At 40.0% G+C, this 23,309-nt stretch overlaps 1 protein-coding gene across 1 annotated transcript in view; it reads left to right on the top strand.

Moving 5' to 3' along the window:
- NWD2 (NACHT and WD repeat domain containing 2) overlaps positions 1-23,309 on the top strand; it is a 136,955-nt gene that overhangs the window by 40,788 nt on the left and 72,858 nt on the right. Inside the window, exon 2 of the mRNA XM_004579160.2 lies at positions 4,642-4,730. Within this exon, the coding sequence (XP_004579217.2) occupies positions 4,642-4,730 (89 nt within the window). The remainder of the gene's footprint in view (positions 1-4,641; positions 4,731-23,309) is intronic.

Below are 23,309 nucleotides of genomic sequence, written 5' to 3'. Positions count from 1 at the left end.
TGGAAGCCCCAGCACAACATCAACAACAATTTACAACAATATGAAATTAATGGGCATGGTATTGAGTAATCAATACGTTATAACAGTGCAAGTTCTTAACCACATCTTGTGGATACTTCATTGACCCTTCAATTTTTGTTTGTACACAGAACCGGCTACTATACACCTTAAAGTAGCTATAGGGTACTATTCAACTGTCTTGTGTCTGTTTTCATTTTCGTATTTAGCAGTGTCTTGTGTTGACGCATAATTTTGCTGTACTTGGTAGATTTTAGGATAGTCTAAACTGGCTTATAACTCTAACAAGGCCTTTGTCAATAGTTGAGGTGCAGAACAGTTTTAGGAGGGGTGTGCAGAGAAATCTTCCATCCCCTAGTGAGGATTAACTACTCTTTCTGTCCTATCTAGTAAGGTATATGTGGATCCACGTTGATCGTTTCCTGTTTGGTTCTAAGCTTTCCTTGAATTTAAAAGAAGTAAATTTTAAAAAAAGAAAATTGCCACAATTTTGTTTCTGAAAAGTATAGCAGGCAAATTTGAAAGATGTTTAGAACATAAAATTGAAAAAAGATTTGCTGATATTAAAATAAGGAAGAATGCAATGCCAGCATTATGGCATAATGAGTAAAGATACTGCCTGCCATGTGAGCACCTGTGCAAGTCCCAGCTGCTTCACTTCCAATTCAGCTTCCTGATAAGAGCCTGAGAAAAACAGCAGACGGCGGCCCAAGTGTGTGAGCTCCTGCCGCACATGTGTGAGACACAGATGTAGCTCCTGGATTCAATGACCAGGCCCGCCCTTCATGTTATGGCCATCTCGGGAGTGAACCAGCATTGTCTCACTGCAGCTCTCTCAGATGAATAAAATTTTAGAAATAAATAAAAAAGGAAGAATGAATGTAGCTGTTTGAGTACACAAGGCTTATCAGAGAACCCTGGTGAGGAAAGGAGGTAATATTGGGAAATTAACAAGTCAGAAACCAACCTATTTAGCAAACAATATAGCTCGGCTACTGGAGTGAGTAAACAGAGAGAATCCAAACATAAATGCCCAGACAGCTGAGATGGGAAGCTTGAACATCCATGCCTTAAACTGGGGGCAGGCAGAAGCTGTAAAGCTCTCAGACCTAGCATGGTTCTTTCACCCTTTCATTTGTAGTTTGGCCTAAAATTTTGCTGTATTTTAAACCCTTCTGGAGGTAAACTGAGTTTCCAGGATAATGGTATTAATTAATAATTCTCCCTCAATGTACTTCATGTGAGTAATAGGTCTACCCAGAAACCTGGCCTCTGAAATCACCAAGGACTCATTTAGCAAGTGACTCCTTAAAATTGTATAGTTCTGCCAATGTGTTAATTCATCTTTTCAAAGCATTAAAAAACTAGACATATACAAATGGATATAAGACCATGTAAAAAGTAATGATATACATTGATCTACATTTTTTTACTTCCTTTTTAATGTGTGAGGTTCTGTAAGCTAATTTTTTTCTGTGACATTCAAACGTTTTCTATTACAAACCACCCAAGTTTGCTATTGGTATGAATCAGGTTTCTTAATTTAATTATGCCACTTTATCTGCCATCCATAATAATTAATCCATGCTATCTTAATTACTTTTCAATTTCCAGAGCCAATCATCATAAATTAATACACAAACAAGGAAATCTGAGTAATTTTTTGTTTTATAAGTAAGGACACAGTGTGCATATCAGATATCTCCAGATGCCTTCTTCATTTATTTAGAGAGATTTAAAATAACCTACTATAAGTGTGTTCATATTCTGCCAGAAATCAGAAAAGATTTCATTTATTGACTTCCTTCATGACACCAATTCTCTAAACCCGTGTTCATTCCCCCAAATTTTACAGATTCTTTCTTTTATATCTATCCAAGGATACATTATAACGCAAATGCAGAAAAATGTACTGTTTCAAAAGGAAATTGCAGAGCAGCATTGCCTGTCAGCTCCTGCTTGTTGGGGGTGCCTGTGTGGGATTTTTCATTCATTCATCCATTCACTGAGCATGATTGTAATCACTAGGGATGCAGCAGTGAATGAGACAAAAGAAGGATCTGTCTCCCTTTAAATTCACGTTTCTGTTGGGAGATAAAGCGTAAATAAATTTTAAAAGGAATGGTTGATGAATAATGTGCAGGGCATTAAAAATGAGATAGGACAAGGTAGGTCAGTGGCTTCTATAGACAGAGGACTCTAGGGAAGCAGCATTAATGCTGACCCTGGAATAGCAATAGATGTCATTAAATGATCACAAGACTGGGCAATCCCAGAGGAAGCTTCAGCCAAAGCAAAGGTTCATGAGTGAGAGTAGAATTCAAGAAACAAGGTGCGACCAATGCTGCTGAAGTGACATGAACAGGGAGCATGTGGAGAGAGCATGTGGAGGGCAGAGTGTGGAGTCCACCAAGAGCTGTTGAAGGACTCTGTGATGAACGTTTTGAAGGAGACAGTCTGGAAAGATGGAGATGAAAATACAAACAGTTGATGAATTTTTTTTTCTAGGAACAGAATGAGCGAAGTAGATTATTTCAGGATTTGTTTAGAGGTAGAGCAAGAGAACTTAGTGTTGGGTTGGTTGTTAAAAGTTAAATTACAGAAACAAGAATCCACCAAGTATCCTCAGACATTTTTATTTCACTTCTACTTCCCTTACCTCACTCATCATTTATTGCAGGAGTCCTTTTTAAACCTTTGTTCTTTTCCCAGTTACTTACGGTCATGTTTAAACAGACTATGAGGCACAGCTGCCTGGACCAAATCTCAGTTCTCCAATGTAGTGACCAAATGACATGGGGTGTTTCCTGAACCTTGTACCTTCCTGTTTCTTCTGCCGAGGAAACGGAGCAACCAAGTCACCTGTAGATTTGTCAGCGGAAATGACTAAAAACTGCATGCAACATAGTACACAGCTGGATGGTACTGAGCACTAAGCAAAGGTTCACAGCTGGGTACTGTATCTCTATGCCTTCTTTCTACCACACTTCAGATCTCAGACAGTAGCTAAGAAATAAAACAACATTTTTAAGGAAACCGAAACTTTGTTTCTTTTATCATCCTATAATCCTTAGGTTGCTACTTTCAAAATTCCTAACAATAATTTCTAACATATTCCTAAAATCCACATGGAATAGCAACAAAAAATGGATTTTTGTTGTGTGGGTTTTTGAACTCTACTAAGGCCTTTTAGCAGAATTGGTCAATGATTATCTGCTTTCCCGTAAAGAGCATTTGTGGCTTTTAAAATGAGGGAAGAGAAAAGGGACACCATATTCCAAGATTAAATTCCTTATGCAGAAGCTTAGTAGACTGCTTCCTGCCATGCCATCAAATCTTTGGCTCTGCCCATTTGGGCTGAGGCTTTCCTACTGGGCTCAGGCCCACGTTGGGTCTTAGGTGGGAAAGGACCCTGAACATTTGGGTCCCAGGGCAGTTTAGAAGATCTTGTATTTCTCTGGCTCTGATTTCCTTTAAATGCTTGTTCCTGTCACTGTGCCAGCCTGCAGCTGCATTTCAGACTCTCATAATTGGTTCTGTGCTGCCCAAAATAGGCTTGAGAACAGTAGGAAAATAGAGTAGGTCAACACAGCATATGGCTGACTTTCCATGGACAGATGTGCTTGAAAATAACAAGGAAATTCTTCTAAATTGGTATCTTTGTTATAAATGTGGTGTGCAAATGTTTCATAGTTATGGCTGAGATTGGAGCACATTTAGCAAATGCTGCTTTTCATGAGATAACACATTAACCTAATTTTTGGAAATCGTGTTTTCCGTGTTATACTGAGGTAAGTTAGGCATGAACAGCCTCTTTTCCACTGTTGGAGTCTTCCTTACAATGTTGTTATTGATGCACAGGTGCCTTTGAAACCTTCTCTCCTGTAAAACATAAAATATTAAATACACGTGGGTTCTGTGATTCCTGTAGCTTTGGGTTCTCTATTTCTTCATGTATTTTTAATGACAGGAGATAATAAAAACACTTTATTTCAGAACTTGTATATGTCACAGCACATGTGAAACAATTCCCATCTCCCCTAACCCTGGAGGGGGAAATGGTACAATTTTAAACCACCAGCCAGTTCATTGAATCTACAGTGTGTAGAATCTGTTACTTGTTAATATTTACTCTCACAGTTTATATCCTATTATTATGCTGATTGCATAGATGCTGTACAAATTTTGTACAGGGTGACTTATTTCCATATATTTTAGGCACAATAATGCAGTCTGCTTTTTTTTATATAAATCAGCAAATAACATATATGTGTATGTGTGTGTTTTGAAACTTCTATGAGTCCAGAACACCTGATAAACCCACAGTGGTTCCTTCTGTCTCTTCCAAAGGCAGCATGACTGTGGCTGTTTTAGAGCTCAGTGCAATGGCCTATATGGACAAGTGGCAACCATGAAATCACATACAACACAACTTACCACTGGGGTTCCCTCCTCTCGGCAGGCATTCCTGATAGATGAATCTCTGTGAAATTATCCCAACAGTCAGATATTGCATCATGTCACATGGCAGCACTCCAACTTGATTATATTATTTTCTTTTGGGGGAAGAAAAAATGTGTGTAGACATACTCAATTTCTGCGTATTTATTTTTCTACTTGCAGACACGGGAGCAGAAAGACAAGCACTAAGAGAAAATGTATATCCTAAACTGAGAGAATTCTGCAGAGAAAACTACGGATTGGAATTTCAGGTAATGCCAATACTAATCTCACTTTTAATTATGTCAGCTGAATCAATGTTTCTTGCCATAACTTGTCTTGTAGAAGACAAGTGCTAATATCTGAAATTTTTTCATTCCTTTGAGCATTGGTAAAAAGAATTCAAGGAAATAGAAATATAATATTGAGTCAGTTTTGATGTCTGAATCTTAATGTTCTTGGTTTCCACCTAGTATTGGTTCATATTTTTCTTTGAACCATTTTTGGTTCCTTTCTTGACAGGCCCCATTATTATCCAAAAAGTAAATGATGCTGAATACCTGTGTTTAAGCTAGTACCACTAAAAATGCTTTTTCACCTACAAATCATGACCAGCATTTTTTAAGTGTTTCCCTTCACTGGCTTGTCCATTCCTTGCCATCTATCTTGCCTTCTAGTTTATTCATATAAAATCCTTTTACTTGTTTCAAGGCTTTGTGATTTATTTAAAAAAATACTATCAACTTTTCAAAGGACAGTATCTGCATTTGTTACTACTGACATTCTAATTCTGAGTTTTTATTCAGTGTTGATTTTGCCATTGGTGCAAAGGTGCTTGTAAAAATTGGGTGTGTCGTAGAAGTCCAAGGAGTAAAAGAAATAGACAGTTCTTGCAACAGTTATGATTTATTCAGATTTTTTCAACTATTTACAATAGATAAGTTAGGTGCTTGGGGAGGTCCTGTCTCAATTATACATTTATACTGTCAAATGATGTGTATGAGATAGGAGTTTTCAGTGCAAGACTACAGATTGGTTGTGAAGAAATCTTTGCTCTACTTTTGTTTCCTACTGGATCAGTATTTTATCTTGGTATACCTCATGATGCCTTCTAATGCGGTGTATAAAGTAATTGCTTCTAAATGCCTTCCATCTCACTGTGTAACATCAGTCAGCAGCAGGCCATTAGGACACACCGATTGAATAGCTGCTCCTAAGTCACCATCTACTTGATAAATTGAGGGCGTAAATTAAATTCCTTGTCATGAATTCTGTACTAACTTCTCTGTAGAATCTGCTTTTACTTTTTTTTTTTTTAAGATTTATTTTATTTTCATTACAAAGTCAGATATACTGAGAGGAGAGATAGAGAGGAAGTGGAGCTGCCGGGATTAGAACCAGCGGCCATATGGGATCAAGGCGAGGACCTTAGCCACTAGGCCACGCTGCCAAGCAATAATTTTAACTAGCACTCTAGAACCTTATACTGGGGTGGACTCTGTGCAGGATGTGTGGGCCACACCCTGTAGAAAGTTTGGCCCCACTGGTAAACCTAAATTTTAGGTGGTTATGGACTAAGCTAGGTGTGACCAAGGAGCCTGCCATCAATCACAGGTAAAGGGATCCACCATAGACTGGACTGGGCAAGGCAGCAGCACCCAAATGTGCATCCTGAATAGGCTGTGGGGTGGGCCGGGCTGCAACATTCACCAGCTCATACAAGGCCAAATGGGAGGCCAGAGTACACCGGGCACTGGCCTAAAAACCAATGGCATGTATGTAAACTGGGTTTGGGAGTGGATCAAGTGGAGGTACTTGGGAAGCTCCCCTGGCGAGTCATAGCTCTCGCTGGTGAACATGCCGTCCAAATCTGGGGGTCAGATTAGCAGGGCATAGTAGCTCCAAAATGTGTAACTTGGTAATGGACCGTAATGTACTGGGCAGGACTGAACAAACCTTTGTTTACAAGCAAAACTAGAAACCAGCATGGAACACAGGTCATACCGAGCTAGGCTCTTGCACCTACTGGTCCCCAGAGCAACCACGGGCAGGTGCATGATTTACAGCTAGGAACAAGCCCAATCGGGGAGGTAACGGGACACCCTAACTAGGTTGAGGTTCCCACCAAGGGGCGTATGTGCTAGAATTGGAGCTGCGTTCTATCTAGGAAACAGTTGCAGTCACCCGAGGCACTAGTGTGGGCTGGGATTGGATGCACCAGGCCAGTTCAGACCCCAACACCATCTGGTGGCATGGAGAACCAGGGGGTAGATGTGGGACTGACTAGGCTGGGTCTCAACCCCCTACTGAGCCATGCGTGAGCTGTATGTGGGTATGGACGAGCCATGGCTGGGCTGAAACATCCAACAACAAGAACCAGAATGGGGTGAAAGCCAGCCAGGAAAAGCCACTGTTCCTGCTAGGGCAGGAGGTGAACTGAGTTGGGTTGGCTCAAGGACCCCCTGGCATGCGCAAAACCTGCCTTTGGGGGGGGATCTGATGGAGGAGCCTGGGCAACTCCTCTGGCAGGACACAGTCCCTGCAGGTAAGCGCAAGAAGCATGATAGGAAACAGTCCAGAATAGGCCATGGAAAGTTTCCCACTGGCACACATTCAGCATGGGTCAGGAGCAGACCAGGCTGAATCAGTCCGTATCACCCACTGGCAAATCCGATCACCAGATCAGAGTGTGGGATGAGCCGGGTTTGGTCGCGACAAAACCAGTACACATTATGGAATGCCAGGGCGTGGTTGCCTGTACTGGATATGAATGCAGCACCCAACCAGCACACATGAGATCCAGGAAGGAAGGGAGGGGCAGAACTGGCGGGGGATTAAGGGGCTGGTCCCCTTGCCGGACAGCTACTCCCAATGGAGAGCGTGGGCTGGGATAGAGACAGACTAGACTATGCAAGGCTACAACACCTGTGCGCTGCATGTGGACCAGATCAGGGAAAAGCCAGGCTGGGCTGATTATTCCTGCTGGTGCAAGCATAAATTAGAGTGGGTGAGGGATGTTTGGGCATAGCCGCAGAAGCTGGCACTGGGGACTAATTCTGTCAAGTCAAATCACAGAACCACCTAAAGAGTGCATAAACCGGGACATAGAGACCTGGGAGGGAAAAAGTGGGTTCCCCCTTCCTGGGTCACTATTCCCGTGGGAGGGCATGAAGACTGGGACGGGGGCTGGGATGGCTAGATAGAGAGGCACTCAACAACACCGTGAGGGCTGGATGGTTGAGTTGGTTAGATAGAACTAAGCTTTAATACCCATTGACACGTACAAGAGCCAAATGGGATGGGGGACAGACTGGTCTTCTGCTACACATACTGGCAAACCAGGGTAGGGGGCGGGCCTGGTGGGGGTTATTGTGGGTCGCCCCGACTAGGCTGCAGCTCCCACTGGTTTGCGTGAGGGCCGAGTACGTGCTGGGCAGAACCAGACTGGACTGCAACACCCATTGGTTCCAGTGCAACTCGGGACTGAAAACAGAACCAACCCAGCAATTGCAACCACCAGCTGATCGTGGTGATGGACTGAGCCGGGCCCTGTGCTTGCTAGAGCATACAAGAAACTAGTCTGGGAATACCTCAAAGTTTCTTTGGAGATCTCCCTAATCGAACTGCTGGACTCAGAACTCTAATCAAGAAAAGACAGAAGACAGAGCAGATCAATCATTCATCTCAGCTATATGTTGGCAGCGATATATGGGGCAAACGGAGACTTTATGATGGACCATATCAATCAGTGGACGACCTCATCTAGCGAAACTGGCAGCGATTCATAACCGGAGAACTATTAACACCACTCGAGCACATATCTCAGAGCATGCCCCACATCCGGGACTCGGGGTGGGCGGGAAACCGGGTGGGGCTTCTCCCTCAATATCCCCCTTTACCTCAGATACAAGATGGAAACAATGTGGACATAATAGTATTACCCACTTCCCTATCCCCCTGAACCTTTTTTTTTTTCTTTTTTCTTCTTTTCTTTTTCTTTCTTTAACTGTAATTAACTATGTAAAGATTGTCAACAACACAATAAAATAGATTAAAAAAAAAAAAAAGAATCTGCTTTTACTGAAAACAGGATACCAATTTTTATAAAACTTCCAATCTGTCAGCATTCCCTTACATTTGAACACTTTCTGGTGACTCAATTACAGTAGAAGTCATGTGTCTGGATCCATTAATCCCATCTTTGTGTGTATTGTTTTGTATCATTTTAGTCTGTAGTGGAATGATGCTGTTGAAAAACACAGCAGCCTTCATGAAGTGTGGTATTGACAAGAAATAGCTGAGGAAAACAGAGAAAGGGATAGCTTCTGAATGCGAGGAGGAACAGGGAAGTAAGATGTAGCCAAAGGACAAAAACTAGTTGAAATCCATGGCTGGCAAGGACCATTCTAGGAAGGTGAATAAGTAAGGTGAAGATGCTGGGAAGCAAAGGAAATAGCACTGGGCTCAGAAGATGTATAACTGAGCCCCAGCTCTCCACCATGAGTGACTTAACTTGTCCCTACGTGTCTAATTCAGGAGTGATAGCAGTTTACACATCTAAGGTTGTGTAAAAAAAATGAAGTAACTTATTCAAGGTTGCAGTTGTCTCCCAGCTGTACGTTAACAGAAACTCAAAAGCATAAGATCTGAGTTGTCTAAGAATGTGCTTTTTATGGTAGTCTTTTATGGTAGATTAATTATAGCTGTTCTCTCTGATGATAGGTTTTCTAGAGAGAATTCCTTCTTCAAATCCAACAAAATACGGTGCCAAAAGCTCCATAAAAAGCCAATATACCCACACAGTTTCCAGATTCCTCCTTTGGTTGTACATGGAGCACGGTATAAATGAATTTTCTTTATTTGCTCGAAACTATTGACCTATTTCATGCATGCTTGCCTGTTTTTACCATGTTGTGTACTTAGCAGGCTTTCTGTCTGACTCTTCTGCCTCACCTCCTCAATCCTATTCATTATTAAGAGTCTCTATGTCTGGTCACACATTGTGCCTTTCTCTGCCTTGCCCAACTTCCCTGCTTTGGGTTGCCTGAGCACTCCAAGCCTTTCCTAACTTTAGACCTTTGCCCAGCGGTTCTGCCAAGAATACTCACCGCTTCATCTTCACCTGCTGTATTCTGATGGCTACCACTCCAATGTTCATTCCTAGAGAACCTCCCCTAAGGACTCATCTTAGCTCTTTGCATAGTATATGGCAGTATTAGTTCTTTACTTGTGTGTTGGCTTACTTATTGTCTTTCATATCGTTTGTTGTCCTAAAACAGTGCCCAACACCTAGAGAAACTATAGTAAGAATGTGTTGAATGAATGAAAACAAAAAAAAAATTGAAAACTCAACTCAAACACTGGTTGTTTAAGAAATATTTCCCTGGAACTCTTCCCTCCTGGGGTGTACAATGCACCCTCATCTTTGTTCAACTAAATTCTTTTTTGTTAATATTTTGTTTTATTACACAGTTTAGTATGCACTGGGGTTTCCTGTACCCCTCGCCAAGCTCCCTCTCTCTAGCTTTACAATGGATATCTTCCATTCATAAGTCCATCATGCTGCCATTGTTCCACTAAATTCTTATGCATAACTCTCAGTCATTCATCTAATCTAGTCAAGAAGTATTTGTTGAGCATTGATCACATGGCAGTCAACATTCTTAGCGCTGGGCACACAAGAGCAAGTCCAGCAGACTCTCTTCTCTGGATCTTTGAGTATTACTGTGGGAGGCAGATAGTAAGCAGATAAATGTGTGTGGTTCTAAATACACCTATTGAATAAATGTTGTTACTTAAAGTAGGCTAATGAAGGCTAGGGTTATTACCAGGTAGTCAGTGAAGACTCAGTGATAGGTCCACTTTTGGGCAAAGATCTATAGAAAATTGTTACAGGAAATTGTGTCAATGTCTAAAAGAAAGAATCAAGACAAAGAGAATAAAGAAAAGAACCAAGGTGGGAATATGTTTTGAATATTCTAGGAACAGTAAATATGCAAAATATGAGTGGAATGGAACAAGTAAGGGGAATCATTATTAGATAACATCAAAGTCCAGTCGTATGAGACCATACAACTAGGGTTAAGAACTTAGAACTTAACTGAGTAAGAAAGGAAAAGAGGGACGTGATGTAATGTGGCTTCCTTATAAGAGATTTGCTCAAGTGCTATGAATAGAATGGAATTGGGGAAGGGGGAGGTGGCAAAAACAAAAAGATAATATAGGAGAGAAATGATCTTAGCAAGGCCTAAATTAAGTACTGAAGAGAATGAGGTGGAGGTATCTATCATCTAGTCAGGTATGTTTTTCATTACCTGTCTAGAAGTCTTGGAGTGGTGTTTTATTCAACTTATCCCAAAAACCTGTGAAGCAGTTGACAAATAGTAAGCCATCTAGTCATTTTCTATTAAGTCACATTGAGAGGATGTGGAATTATACAGATTCCATGCATATGCCTATCTGGCAGGCTATTTTGTAATATCTCCTTTGCTTTTTCACTTAACCTATGATATTTAATGAAAATGCACCAGGTTGATTATTTGAACATCAGTTAATTCTTTGTGGGATGTAAGTGTTCATTCACACATGCACGTGTGCATAGATGGCTCAAAGATGGAAATGGCTGAGTGGAAAGAACATCAAGCCCCTGAGTGCAAACACCCTTGACTTTGCCGAAAGACAAGATGTTTAAATGATAGGTTACTGTATTTGGCAGTGCTCATTAAATGCCTTTGGCTACAGGGAAGAGGATAGGAAGTAAAATGAAAGGAATGAATAGAGACAGACAGACTGGGCAGCAAGCAGCTGGTGAACAGCCCAATAAAGAGCGAGCCTGTGGTTATTCCCAGACGGCATCTCTGGCTCCTAGGTCTCTTCTCCACTCCCACTACCCAAAGCTTCTCAGATTGGGCAGATATAGGACATCCTAATTGATCTCTTTGCTTATCCTGGTAGGTTGAAAACCCTCAAGGAAAACACTGGGTCCTTAATTGTGATTTAAAAAAATTTTTTTTAATTTAGTTTGAAGATGGCAAGACAGAGGTGTAAAGAAAGAGAACTTCTCTTTGTTGATCATTCCGCAAATATTTGCTTACAATACCCAAGGGTAGATTAGGCTGAAACCCGGAATCTGCAATTCTTTGCAGGTAGACAGAACCCAAGCCCTTGAGCCATCACCTATGCACTAATAGGAAGTTGTAACTGGGAGGGGAATCAAAACTTGGACCCCAGCTAGTACTCTGATATGGATTGCATGCATTCCAACTGACATCTTTACCTCTGTGCCAGAGGCCTATCCCTCTTGGTTAGTTTTAAATCCTAATGACTTGAAATACAGTTTTGGCATTGGAGAATGCAGTAGTAAAAGTGTGTTTAACAGAAGAAACTAGACCATGTCCCTAGATGAGTTTTTCTGTACACCACCACTGGCCTATCTTATTTAAAGTCATGTTGTCAGTTCCTTTGCCTACAAGGTCCTCATTGCTCCCTGCTGCCTGCAGGGTCTGTCTTTAATGTGACCTCCACTGTCTGTTCAACTTTATCTCCCACTCTTTGGAACATGAACTGGCTTCACCAGTCATGCCATTCTCAACCTGTCCTCAGAGCACATCTTGCTGATTCATTATGAACCTGAAACTCTCATTTGCCTTATCTACTTTAATTTAAATTCTTCACTCCTGTCCAGGAATACCCCCAGAATCTTATATTCCTATCCCTCTACATCCAGCTCAATGCCTGGCTTTCCCAAAATGGCTTTTCTGATTCCCAAGTATATCCCTTCTACTCACTGACCTCTGATGAATCTGTCCAATGTAGCCTTGCTGATCTACCATGTCAAGAGTGAACCTTAGAGTAGGGATTTCTTGAAGGTTTTTTTTTTTACTGATCTAGGGACTTTTAAAAGCAGTTTTCATTTGAGTGTGGCCCCCCCAACTTAGTACCATATCCTAAGAATATTGTGATAGCCACCTTCTTTAGTGGAAATGTAGTATTTATCTTGCTTCGTCTTGGTCACTAAAGTTTCTAATCCACATTTTTGCCGCTATCATCCAGTAAATCCTAAAGACCTGCTGATCCCACTTCCCTGTCTTCTTTGTTTGAGTCCATATTATTGCCATATTAACTGTTGCCATAGATAACCTCCTTACCTTTATCTTGTCCACCTCCCTAATACTACCCTCTCTTCTCACCTTCCCAATCCACCCTCCACAATGTTGTAGAAGATATATCCATTCTGACTTTCAAACACAAGAGGTAGTCTAGGCTTTTTAACAAAATCTACAAAGTTCTCTTTTGCTTTCTGATGCTCACAGAGATCCTGTCTGTCATCCTGCCCTGCGACAGCCTGTTCTGATCTTTCTGAATTTCACTGAGTTCACTAAACATCTCGCTTCTTTTTCGTGTGTTTGCACACCAGTGGTAATCTTAAATTGCCTCTCCCCAGACAAATGAGTAGAAAAAAGAAATACATATGTATTAAAGAAACAATGACTATCCTTCTTTGAAATTATATAGTGTTTTATCCCTAATATCCTAATATAGCATGTCATCTTGTATTAACTCCCTTTTAAATATCCCTCCTTCACTAACTTTTATAACACCAGGATCATACTAGATGCATAATACATGCTGATGATTGGGTTGAATTTTCTGATCAAGTAAATAATTCACAGAAACAGAGTCTAGACCATCATGCTGCAAAATAATAAAACTGAGTCACAGAAGCAAGCCATCTATGTACTTTTCCATTTTTCTTTTTTTACAGACCACGTTTAAACAGTGAAAGGAAACAAGTAAATTTCAACTTAATAATGTCATAAATTAAAATTATGAATGAACAAATTTATGTATTTTTTATCTTAAATTTTTGAAGTCCATTTTAGAATCTACACTTAGAGCACATCCAAATTAAGACTGGTCACGTTTCAGAACGTCAACAGTCACTTGTGGCCAGTGGCTCCAGGCTAGGTAGCACAGCTGCATCTGGCAGTGGGGTCCTGGTGGGATCATGCCAGGGGGGAGAGGGACTCACCTGTGATGACACTGGTGGGATCATGCCAGGGGGGAGAGGAACTCACCTGTGATGACAGGTGTTCAGCTGAAAACAAGAGGCCTTACCTATATAAGCTAGTGGGGGAATGGTATTTACTTCAACATGTAAAAAATAAATCCAGATAATGAATAAGAATGTAACTTTGTCATTCGTCAAAACAATAACATTTTTTATTTCATCCTTATGGAGTGTTGCATTTATAGGGTGTAATACCTTAAATAATCAACACAATTTTCATAGATGCTGGCAAATCAGGACCGAATGACCAGTGTATGAAGAAGAGGAATAAAACTTCATGGCCGGCAGTTTATTTGCCTGCTATGTTAATACTTGATTTCAAATCAAAAGAAGTGTGATCGAAACTATAACTATACTCTTATTTCCAGATCTTACATTAACATCCCTTGTCCTGTCTTGTGAGGTGACATTTCCTATCCTTTGCAGCTTTGCTAAGTATAGCTTTCTAAAGTGATTGTTCAGGAATGCTCTTGCCATTAATTGTAATTCTGTGATCTCCCAGCAGGAACCCCATGCCCTGTGTTGCCCCAGCTTTTCTTCTCTCTGACAGGCATGTGCTGGGTTCCGGTTGTGAGGGAAGGGAGAGAGTGAAACCCGCAGCTCCGACCGGCAGGCAGAGCTGGCATGTACCTGCTTACTGCATCAGGGTGGCAGTTGTTACCTGAAGGCCCCAAAGAGAGGACAGCAGGGGAGAGTGCCTGTTGAGGGGCTTTGGTTTCGGTCCTTCTCTTCTTGGCTCGGTTCCATCTCCGTAGTTCCTTTGGTGGCACAGCTCCAGACCTGCCCTCCTATTTTCCTTCCTCCTTACACCTCAGTTAGATCTTTGTTTTCTCCTTAAGTTAATGTCTATACATGAGTCATTGCTTGTCAGTATCTCCAGCTCTCTGCTCTCCCTAATTGAATGAGTGCAGTTCTGCTTTAAGTGCTGTTACGTTTGAAATGGAGCTCTTTCTTTTTCCCTTTACCTGGTTTCCAGTTGCTTCTGTTTTCCAAGTCTTTGAGACTTAGGATTCTTGCCTTACAGCCCATCATCTTACCTTGTACAAACTAGACCCAAGTTAGCACCATTCCCATTCATCTGCCAGGATGTGTCTCAGAAGCTATCACTTGCTCTCCATTTCACAAGTCTGGAACTTCAGTGTCTTCACAGCAATGATAACTTTCTCCGAATCTTTCCACACCTTTGGTATATTTGGTTTTGGTGCAGACTATACACAAAACTGCTTAGACTGTTTTCCTTGAAGTAGTGTATACCACATTTCATTCATTCCAAGATGGACGGTTTTTTACTTTTTTTTTTGCATCTCTAAAATCAGAATGTACCTTACAAATAAGTGGTGTGCTGTCATGTGATTGGTACATGTTTTAGTGTTGTTTATGCCACTGGAGCATTCTGCAGTTGATGGCTTTTCAGATTCAATAAAATGCAGCCTGTTATATTATTATAGAGTATATTGCCTGAAAGTTTTTTTTTTTTTTTGGAAGACTGTGGGTCAAACCCTAGATCTTCAGATGACCAGCCCTGCAGCTCAGTACTAAACTCTTTGGTACATACGTGATTCCTTTGATTAGTGAATGGGGTAGTAGTTCCCTTCAGAATTGTTGTAAGAAGCAAGTCTTTTAAAAACAATGATTTACGGTAACTAATAGGGACTATAAAAAATGAAGTACATAGGTGAACTTGACATTTTGACATTTAATTATTGTTCATAGCCCTTGTCTTTGCTCCTGAGCAACAGTGGTTTTTCTGTGTTCTATTTATTGAATTATTTATGTACTGGAAGGTTAGGTCTGAGAATATAAAGTACATTAAAAATAAGCCATCACTCTAAAATTTTTTTTGTAAAGTATACTATCACAAAATTAAAAGAAAAGAGGATGGATAAGAAAAAGGCCATTATATTCATAAAATTGTGTGTATGAAATCATGAGACATGTTCCCTTTGCATAAATATATAAATAAAATTTTAACAGTAGCAAAGTTCTGGGGTCAGTATTGTGGTTTTGTGTCAAATGACTGCCTGAAGTGTTGGCATTCCATGTAGACTCCAGTTCGAGTTCCAGCTGCTCCACTTCAGATCCAGCTGCCCATTAATATGACTGGGAAAGCAGAAGATAATGATGGCTTAACTTCTTGGGCTCCTTCACCCATATGGGAGACCAAGAGGGAAGCTTCTGGTTCATGACTTTGGACTGGCCCAGCTTTAGCAATTACAGCCATTTGGTTTGGGGAGTAAGCCAGCAGGTGAAGACCTGTCTCCCTTCCCTTTGCCCTCCCGTCCCTCTCCTTCTCCCTTTCCTTCCCACACTTTCTTTTTCTCTATAACACTGTCTTTCAAATAAATAAATATGTCTTTAAAAATAACAAAGGTCTTGGTACTTGGAAGAAACTCAGCTAGTGTCAATTTTTTAACCATTCCCCTTTTAGATTCTGTGTGTTCCTCAAAAACCTAGTGTAATGATATTACTCATGCATTTTTAATTTCTGCTGCCAATACAGTAAGCCATTGTAATGCTTCTTTCTACTGATTTGTGTTTAGTGGCTAGTGTAGAAGGAAAACGAAGATGAAAAATGTTCTGAAAATGTTCATGATGTCACTTACATGCAGCAGGACACAAATTGGCAGATTGGGTGTCAAAGTCCATATGTGTTGGTGTTTCACAATTCCTCATACTCAATAATTTACAAAATGACAGAAATTTTATTCTCTCAGAGTTCTCTAGGCTGCAAAGTCCTAAATCAAGGTACCAAGAGGTTGGGTTTCTCATCTAATAGGAGCCTTGAGCACTGTATCCTCCAGAAGGGAGAAATGTTGTGATTACATATGGTAGACAGTGGAGGGGAGGCGGAGGCACATGCATCCATCAGGCCCTTCCTCACAGTCCTCTCGACCAAAGGCCTGCCCTCCCCCACCAAAAAAAAAAGCCTGCCAGCACTATTGCATTGGAGATTTAAGTTCTAACATAAGTTCATACGATAACAAGATTGAGTCCTTCTGGCTTCCTGATCAAGCTACTGGCCTGACAGATTTCTCTAAAGTTTTTTTTTAAATACTTCTTTGGCACATTAGCCTATCCAGTGGGACTTTGCCTCTGGATTATAATACATAGGGAGAAAGGTACAGTTTGTCAGTAATGCAGAGCCAGGTCCTGTGCTAGAGGGCTGCTAGGAGGACTGTGGAAGGAGAGAGAGGAAGGCGGAAGTCAGCGGACTTGTTTCTCTGTTTGCTCTGAGATTCACTCCTGAAGAACACAAGTAGATTAGACCAGTGAGAATTAGCATATTGGCACATGGCACTGAGAACTACCTGAATAGATTCTCTACTGAGAACTCGCAAGCGAGATCACCTACACTACCTCCAGCTGCCTAGGCAAAACACAGAAGCAGATCATGAAACTTAACTTTCCAAAGTTTCCCTCAGTTGCTCCATGCCCACAGCTAAGTTGAAAGCTACTGCCAGATTCTGTGATGGAGAACACACAAGAAGTCCCGGGTTGTGTGAAGTTTGGCCCAAAGACTTGGAGAGCTTCATTCAGGACAGGGGAGGTTGGCCCAGACTGGCTGCAAAACAACACCGGGCTCTGAAGAACCTGAGAAGAAAGGCCAGTCATTGGGCTACACCTGCACAAAACCCAGCTGTGGCTGCAAACACCAAACTGACAGTGAGCTTCACCGAGAACTGAGCCCAGGAACTCCGTCATCTCCTTAAGGGTATGAGGTCACCTGATATTGTATTATGGAAAAGAAGTTGGGGAATAGGGATCAGCACTGCTAAGCTTCCATACGTCAGGCCACTGCCTGCACTCTGGCATCGCATATGAACATAAGTACATGTCTGAGCTGATCCACTCCCAGTCCAGTTCCTTGCTTCTGCCTGGCCCGGTCCCAGCCATTCGGGCCCTTAAGGGTGTATCAGTAGATGAAACATCTCTCTCTCTCTCTTCCTCTGCCTCTCTGTGTAATTCTTACCTTCCAAATAAATACAAGAAGCTTTAAAAATATTATTTAAAAGAAGAAGCAGGAGAATGGAGAAACCACACATTTAAGAACTTTTGTCATCTTCATCCAGGAGAGAATAAAGGGTCTGTGACAATACCAGTTTGAACTAAAGTTTAAGTGGTGTAAACAACAAATGGTAATAACAACAAAAAAGGGCCCAGCACAATGGTTCAATGGCTAAATCCTCTGACCTTGTATGTACGGGGATCCCATATGGGTGCCAGTTCATGTCCCAGCTGCTCCACTTCCCATCCAGCTCCCTGCTCGTGGCCTGGAAAAACAGTAGAGGATGGCCCAAAATCATGGGACCCTATATCTGCATGGGAAAGATGGAAGAGGCTCCTGACTCTTTCAATCTACCTTCAGATTGGTTCAACTGCGGTATTTGCAGCCACTTGGGGAGTGGACCAGTGGATGTAAGATTTTTCACCCTGTCTCTCCTTCCTGTAAATCTGCCTTTCCAGTATGTAAATAAATCTTTAAAAGATTTACACAATAAAAAAGGCCTTTGTTTGCTTTGTCAATACTTACATCTAGAACCTTGAAATGTAACTTTGAGGTGTCAACTCTGTGGCACAGTGGATTAAGCCACTGCCTGCAGCACTGGCATCTCATATGGGCACTGGTTCAAGTCCTGGCTGCTCTTCTGATGCAGCTCCCTGCTAATTTGCCTTGAAAAGCAAGGGAAGAGGACCAAAATACTTGGGCCTCTGAACCCATGTGGGAGATCAAATAAAGCTCCTTGCTTTGCCCTGGCTTGACCCTGGCCTTTGCAGCCATTTGAGGAAAGAACCAGTGGATGGAAGACCTCTGTCTCTACCTCTTGCTTCTCCCTCTTTGTAATTCTACTTTTCAAGTAAACTAATAAATCTTTTAAAAAAATAAAAAGGCTACTCCAATTTTGTCATCTACAAATAAAGGATGTTAATGAATATAGATGTGCATAGAGGTAGATAAACATGTATATGCGTGTGTACATAGATGTGTTTTAAATGTGTATGTGTTTATTCATTCATGTATATGAAAACAGTGATATGTGGATGAAATATAGTCAGTATAGGAAAGTATAATATGGAATGACGTTTGAGTGTCTTTCAGGGACCAGATATGCAGAGTTTGTGAATCTAGTCACAGGTTTGTGTATTGTCTTCAGGGTGATACGGAGCTTAGCATGGAAGGCACTGTCCAAAAGTGTTAGCAACCTGGATTCCAATCTCAGCTCTACTGCTTGCTATCTGTGGCTTTAGGCAAGTTAGTGCTATATGCTCAGTATTTCATTTTATCTCAGGGAAGTCTATTTTCTCTCTTTTTACTCTCCACACTTGGTGAAGCTTTATTGTCTGAGGTCCTGGCTTAGTTCCTGGTTGATTTTTGCCTTATCATCATGTATGTCAGATCTGACCCACGGCCCACTCTCAAGATGCAGGGGATCAGGTCTTAGCAGTTTGTTGTCTTCTTGGAACTTTGGGTCACATCATCTTGTGGGGCTGTTTGCTCCTGGTGATCATCCTTCTAGGATCTGTTGGGCCAGCTAGCAGTCATAGAGGGCTTGGTTGAGAATCAGTATTTCTAAGAATTGTCTATTTGAAGCATGGTCCTGCATATCTCTTACTCGTGTATTTCATGAGTTAGAGAATACTTTCAGGTAACTTGTATTGGAAATTCTCGATAGTTCTAGTTAATATGTAGTCATTGGTAATGTGTGCCTAGAGTTTTTCTTGAGGTGCATGCAGCTGGAGCAAATTCCTCTAACTACAGAAAGCATCACCATTAATGAATTAAGCTATCGATTTCACACTAAACGCCCATCTTCAGTTGTGCCTATTTTGCACCTAAAGCATACCTCACCATTGGTAAACAGTATCCAGTAAAGTTAGTCTGAGTTTTAAGATTCTTTTCCGCTTACCTTCTGTGAGATGAACAGTTTAGAAATGAGACATAAGTACTGAAAATTCAAATGAATTCTGTCTTTACCACTGTGAATACTATGTCCTTAGTGCAACAATTCTGTGACTGATAAAAACTTTCTGAGCCTGCTCTGTGTTCTTTTAGATATTGTTAGCGGTAGCCAGGTGTTAATACTTTTAGGAATCGATTTTGGTTTTTATGAAAGACCTACAGTCGTCTCAAAAGCCATGTCTTATATATGTAAAGGCCAGAAAGCTTGAACAAATACCATTTTTAATCGAAACAAACTTCAATGATAAACAAGATAAATTTTTTTTCAGTATGAAATGAGATTATTTTCAAAAGGAGATGCCCTGAGCTATAAACTCTCATAATAACTTTGAGGAACAGTTTTCATTTTAGTTCTAGATCTGTTTTAATAGTCAATCGCATTATCTTTGTAGTTACATTTCTGTTTTACAGACAGATAGTGTCCTATGGTGTGGGAAAACAAAAAACTTGGGAGGAAATAGTTTGAGATTAAAAGGCTTTTCCTGAAGAAATGATAGTGTGAGGCTGTTATGAGTCAAATTAGACATTTGGGAAGATGTAAAGCAGTACTATGGTTTCTTACCCTTTGCTTTATTGCTACTTAATTTGGACATTTAAATGATAATATCTTCTTTCAAGAGGTAAGATGTAAAGCACAGTCATATAATACCACAATTGTTTGCCTTGTTTACTGGATTTTTGTTTTCAATAATCCTGATACATTTGTTGCTCTACTGTGCCATGGCTTTAAGAAAAAAAAGATAAAATCAAATTACTTTCCTCAGCTTTCAAATGATCAAATAAGGAAAGGGACCTAAAATGTGCTGTCAACAAGTTAGCCTTCCAATAAATAATAAATTAGATTCTGGCATCTGGGGTACCTGGATATTAGGCTAAAAGCTAAACATAATTTTTAAGTATGTAATAAGTCTTGTCTTGTTGAATATTTTAGGTTCCAAAGTATTTTGTTTTCCTTTTTTAGGCAGATATTGATCATGCAAATATATGGCGTGTCTGTTTGCCCAGAATAACACTTTTGTATTGCATGAGTTGGATGTTCTGTTTATTTGTTTCCTTCCCATCTTCATGGTTACTGGATTTTTATCTTTTTTCATCATTTTTCCGCCCATGTAGCATGCAGGTAAAGAATAACATGATGGAGAAAAGCTGGAGGCAGGAGAATATTGAAACAAAGCTCTGGGAAGTAGAAAGGTATAGATTACAAAGACCTTTATGGGGTGATGGTGATCACACTGAAAATAAATGGTGTGCAAAAAATGACTACAAGACTCCCATGGGAGCATGTCATGTGATAACTTTGACTTGTGGAGAAAATAAGCCAAGTAGAATAAATAAATCTTTGTTTTTATGTTTTTCTCCTTGGTCATTTGGTCCACACAGAGTTAAAGTGTGCTGCTTAGCTCTTCATCTATGAAGGTACTTCCAAAAGGTCATGAAAAATGAAATTAAAGAATAGTTTTATTTTGGTAGAAATTGTTTTTAATTCATGCATATGAGCGAGATCATCAAAATGTTCGTTGAAAGTTGTGTTATGTAAATAACTGCATGGATTTCAAAATTGATTGTGCACCAAAATTAAATCATACATTTGACTTTACTTTTCCATGGGCTTTTTAAAGTGCCTTCATGCTAGATGCTTGATTTAAATAAATATTTGGCAACATTACAGTGAGTGAGAATTAAAAAATTGAATAAAATTGGAAACTGCTGTATAAATATCATTTGTAGCAGTCTTACTTAGATTTAATCCATTTATGGACCCTAAAAGTCAACCATTAAAAAATATGATCCAACACTAGTTCATATGTATATAATGTGAAAGAATATTTCCATCACCCCCAAATTTTGGAAATCCTTTGCCCTTTTGTCATTACTCCGTTGTCACCCCTTATACCTCCTCAGTAGCCATAAGCAATCGCTTATCAATCTCCTAGATTTGCCAATACTGGATGTTATGTATGACAGGAATCATGCAAGGTGTAGTTTCTTACGACTGACTTCCTTTACAAAATGTTTGAAGATTGACACAACCTAATGTTTTGAAGGTGGGCGCATATTGCTACATCAGTTGTAATAGCCAATGTTATAGTACACAAATGTGCTGTACTTCCTTATGCATCGATCACTTTGAGGACATTTGAGTTGTTTCTGCTTTTTGCTATTATAAATAATGCTTCAGTGAGCATCCATGTACAAATGTTTGTGTTGAAATGCATTTTCATTCTCTTGTATAACAACTATGCTTACCCTTCCAAGGAGCTGCCAGTTTGAGAAATGGATAAACAATTTTATATTTCCATCAGCCATATATGAGGGTTCCAATTTCTCCTTATCCTTGCCGATGCTTTTTATCGCAGTCCTTTGGTTATAGTTGTATTGCTGGGTGTGAAGTGTTATCACAATAGGGTTTTGATTGATATTTTTCTGATAAATACTAATATTGAACATCTTTGTATATCCTAGTTGGAAATTTATATCTACACTGGGGAGAAATGAATGCCTTATATAATTGAGTTGTAAGAGTTCCTAACACATGCTATACAGAAATTCATCCAAATATAGGAATTGCAAATATTTTGATTTTATGTTTAATAATTTTGCCTAATGACCTGCCTAGAATCTACAGCCCTGTATCCAATATAACTGATAATAGTGGACTTCCTTCTCTTGCTTCTAACATCAGAGAAAAAAATGTTCAGTCTTCCCCATTAAGCATGATATAAGTTGTGGTTGTTTTATAAGTGTTGAGAAAATTTGTTTCTGTTCCTAATTCATTGACTTCTAATAATAATTTGTTCTAGGTATTTTGAGATTATCATAAATTTTCTCATTTTCTTGTTCTGTTACTGTGGTCTACAGCAGCATTAACTTCTCTAGTGCTTAACCAACACTGTGTTCCAGACGAATTCTGTTTGGTTGCAGTGTTTAGTCTTTTTTATATACTATGGTGTTAGGTTTTCTAGTGTTTTGTTGAGAATATTTGGCTTATGTTCTTAATAAATATCATTCCGTAGTTTTTGGGGCATGGTTTTGTCTCATAGAATAAGTTTGGAAAAATTCTTCCTTCTAACTTTTTTTTTCAAAATTTGTGAAGAATTGGGACAAATTTTTCCTTAAGCATTTGATAGAAGTTATTCAGAACGTTCCCGTTGACCTAGCCTTTTTCTTTTTTATAGTGTTGATTTTTTAAATTACTGTTTAATCTCTTGTAAAAGACATGTTTTCAATGTCTATTCCGTAAAACTCTTAGTTCATAAAATTTCCTTTTGTAATTATTTTCATAAGATCAGTTATAAAGGCTCTTCTTTTCTAATTTTAGTGATTGAGTCATCTATATTTTGATAGTCCAGCTAAAGTTTTATCCATTTTATTAACCTTTTTTATATTTCACTAAGTTTCTGTGTTTTTCTATTCTGCTTCATTAACTTCCAATGTAACCTGTTATGTCCTTCCCTTCTCTTGCATAGCGTGGTCTTGATTGCTTTTCTTTCTCTAGTGTCTTAAGGTGGAAAGTTAGATTATTGACTTGAGATCTTAACTTTAAATCTAGGTGGTTGAGCTTATAGTCTTTCTTCTCAGTACTGAGAAGAAAATTTTTTAATATGCTGGGTCTTCATTTCCATACCTCCTAAACTGCTTTTTAAAAGTTCTTCATGGGCCTGGCATGATAGCGTAGCAGTTAAAGTCCTCTCCTTGCATGCGCTGGGATCCCATATGGGCACTGGTTCTAATCCCAGCAGCCCCACTTCCCATCCAGATCCCTGCTTGTAGCCTGGGAAAGCATTTGAGGACGGCCCAAAGCCTTGGAACCATGCACCCGTG

This window comes from Ochotona princeps, chromosome 11 (assembly GCF_030435755.1).
Source record: "Ochotona princeps isolate mOchPri1 chromosome 11, mOchPri1.hap1, whole genome shotgun sequence".
NCBI lineage: Eukaryota > Metazoa > Chordata > Mammalia > Lagomorpha > Ochotonidae > Ochotona > Ochotona princeps.
This window is presented reverse-complemented; position numbering and strand designations above follow the sequence as displayed.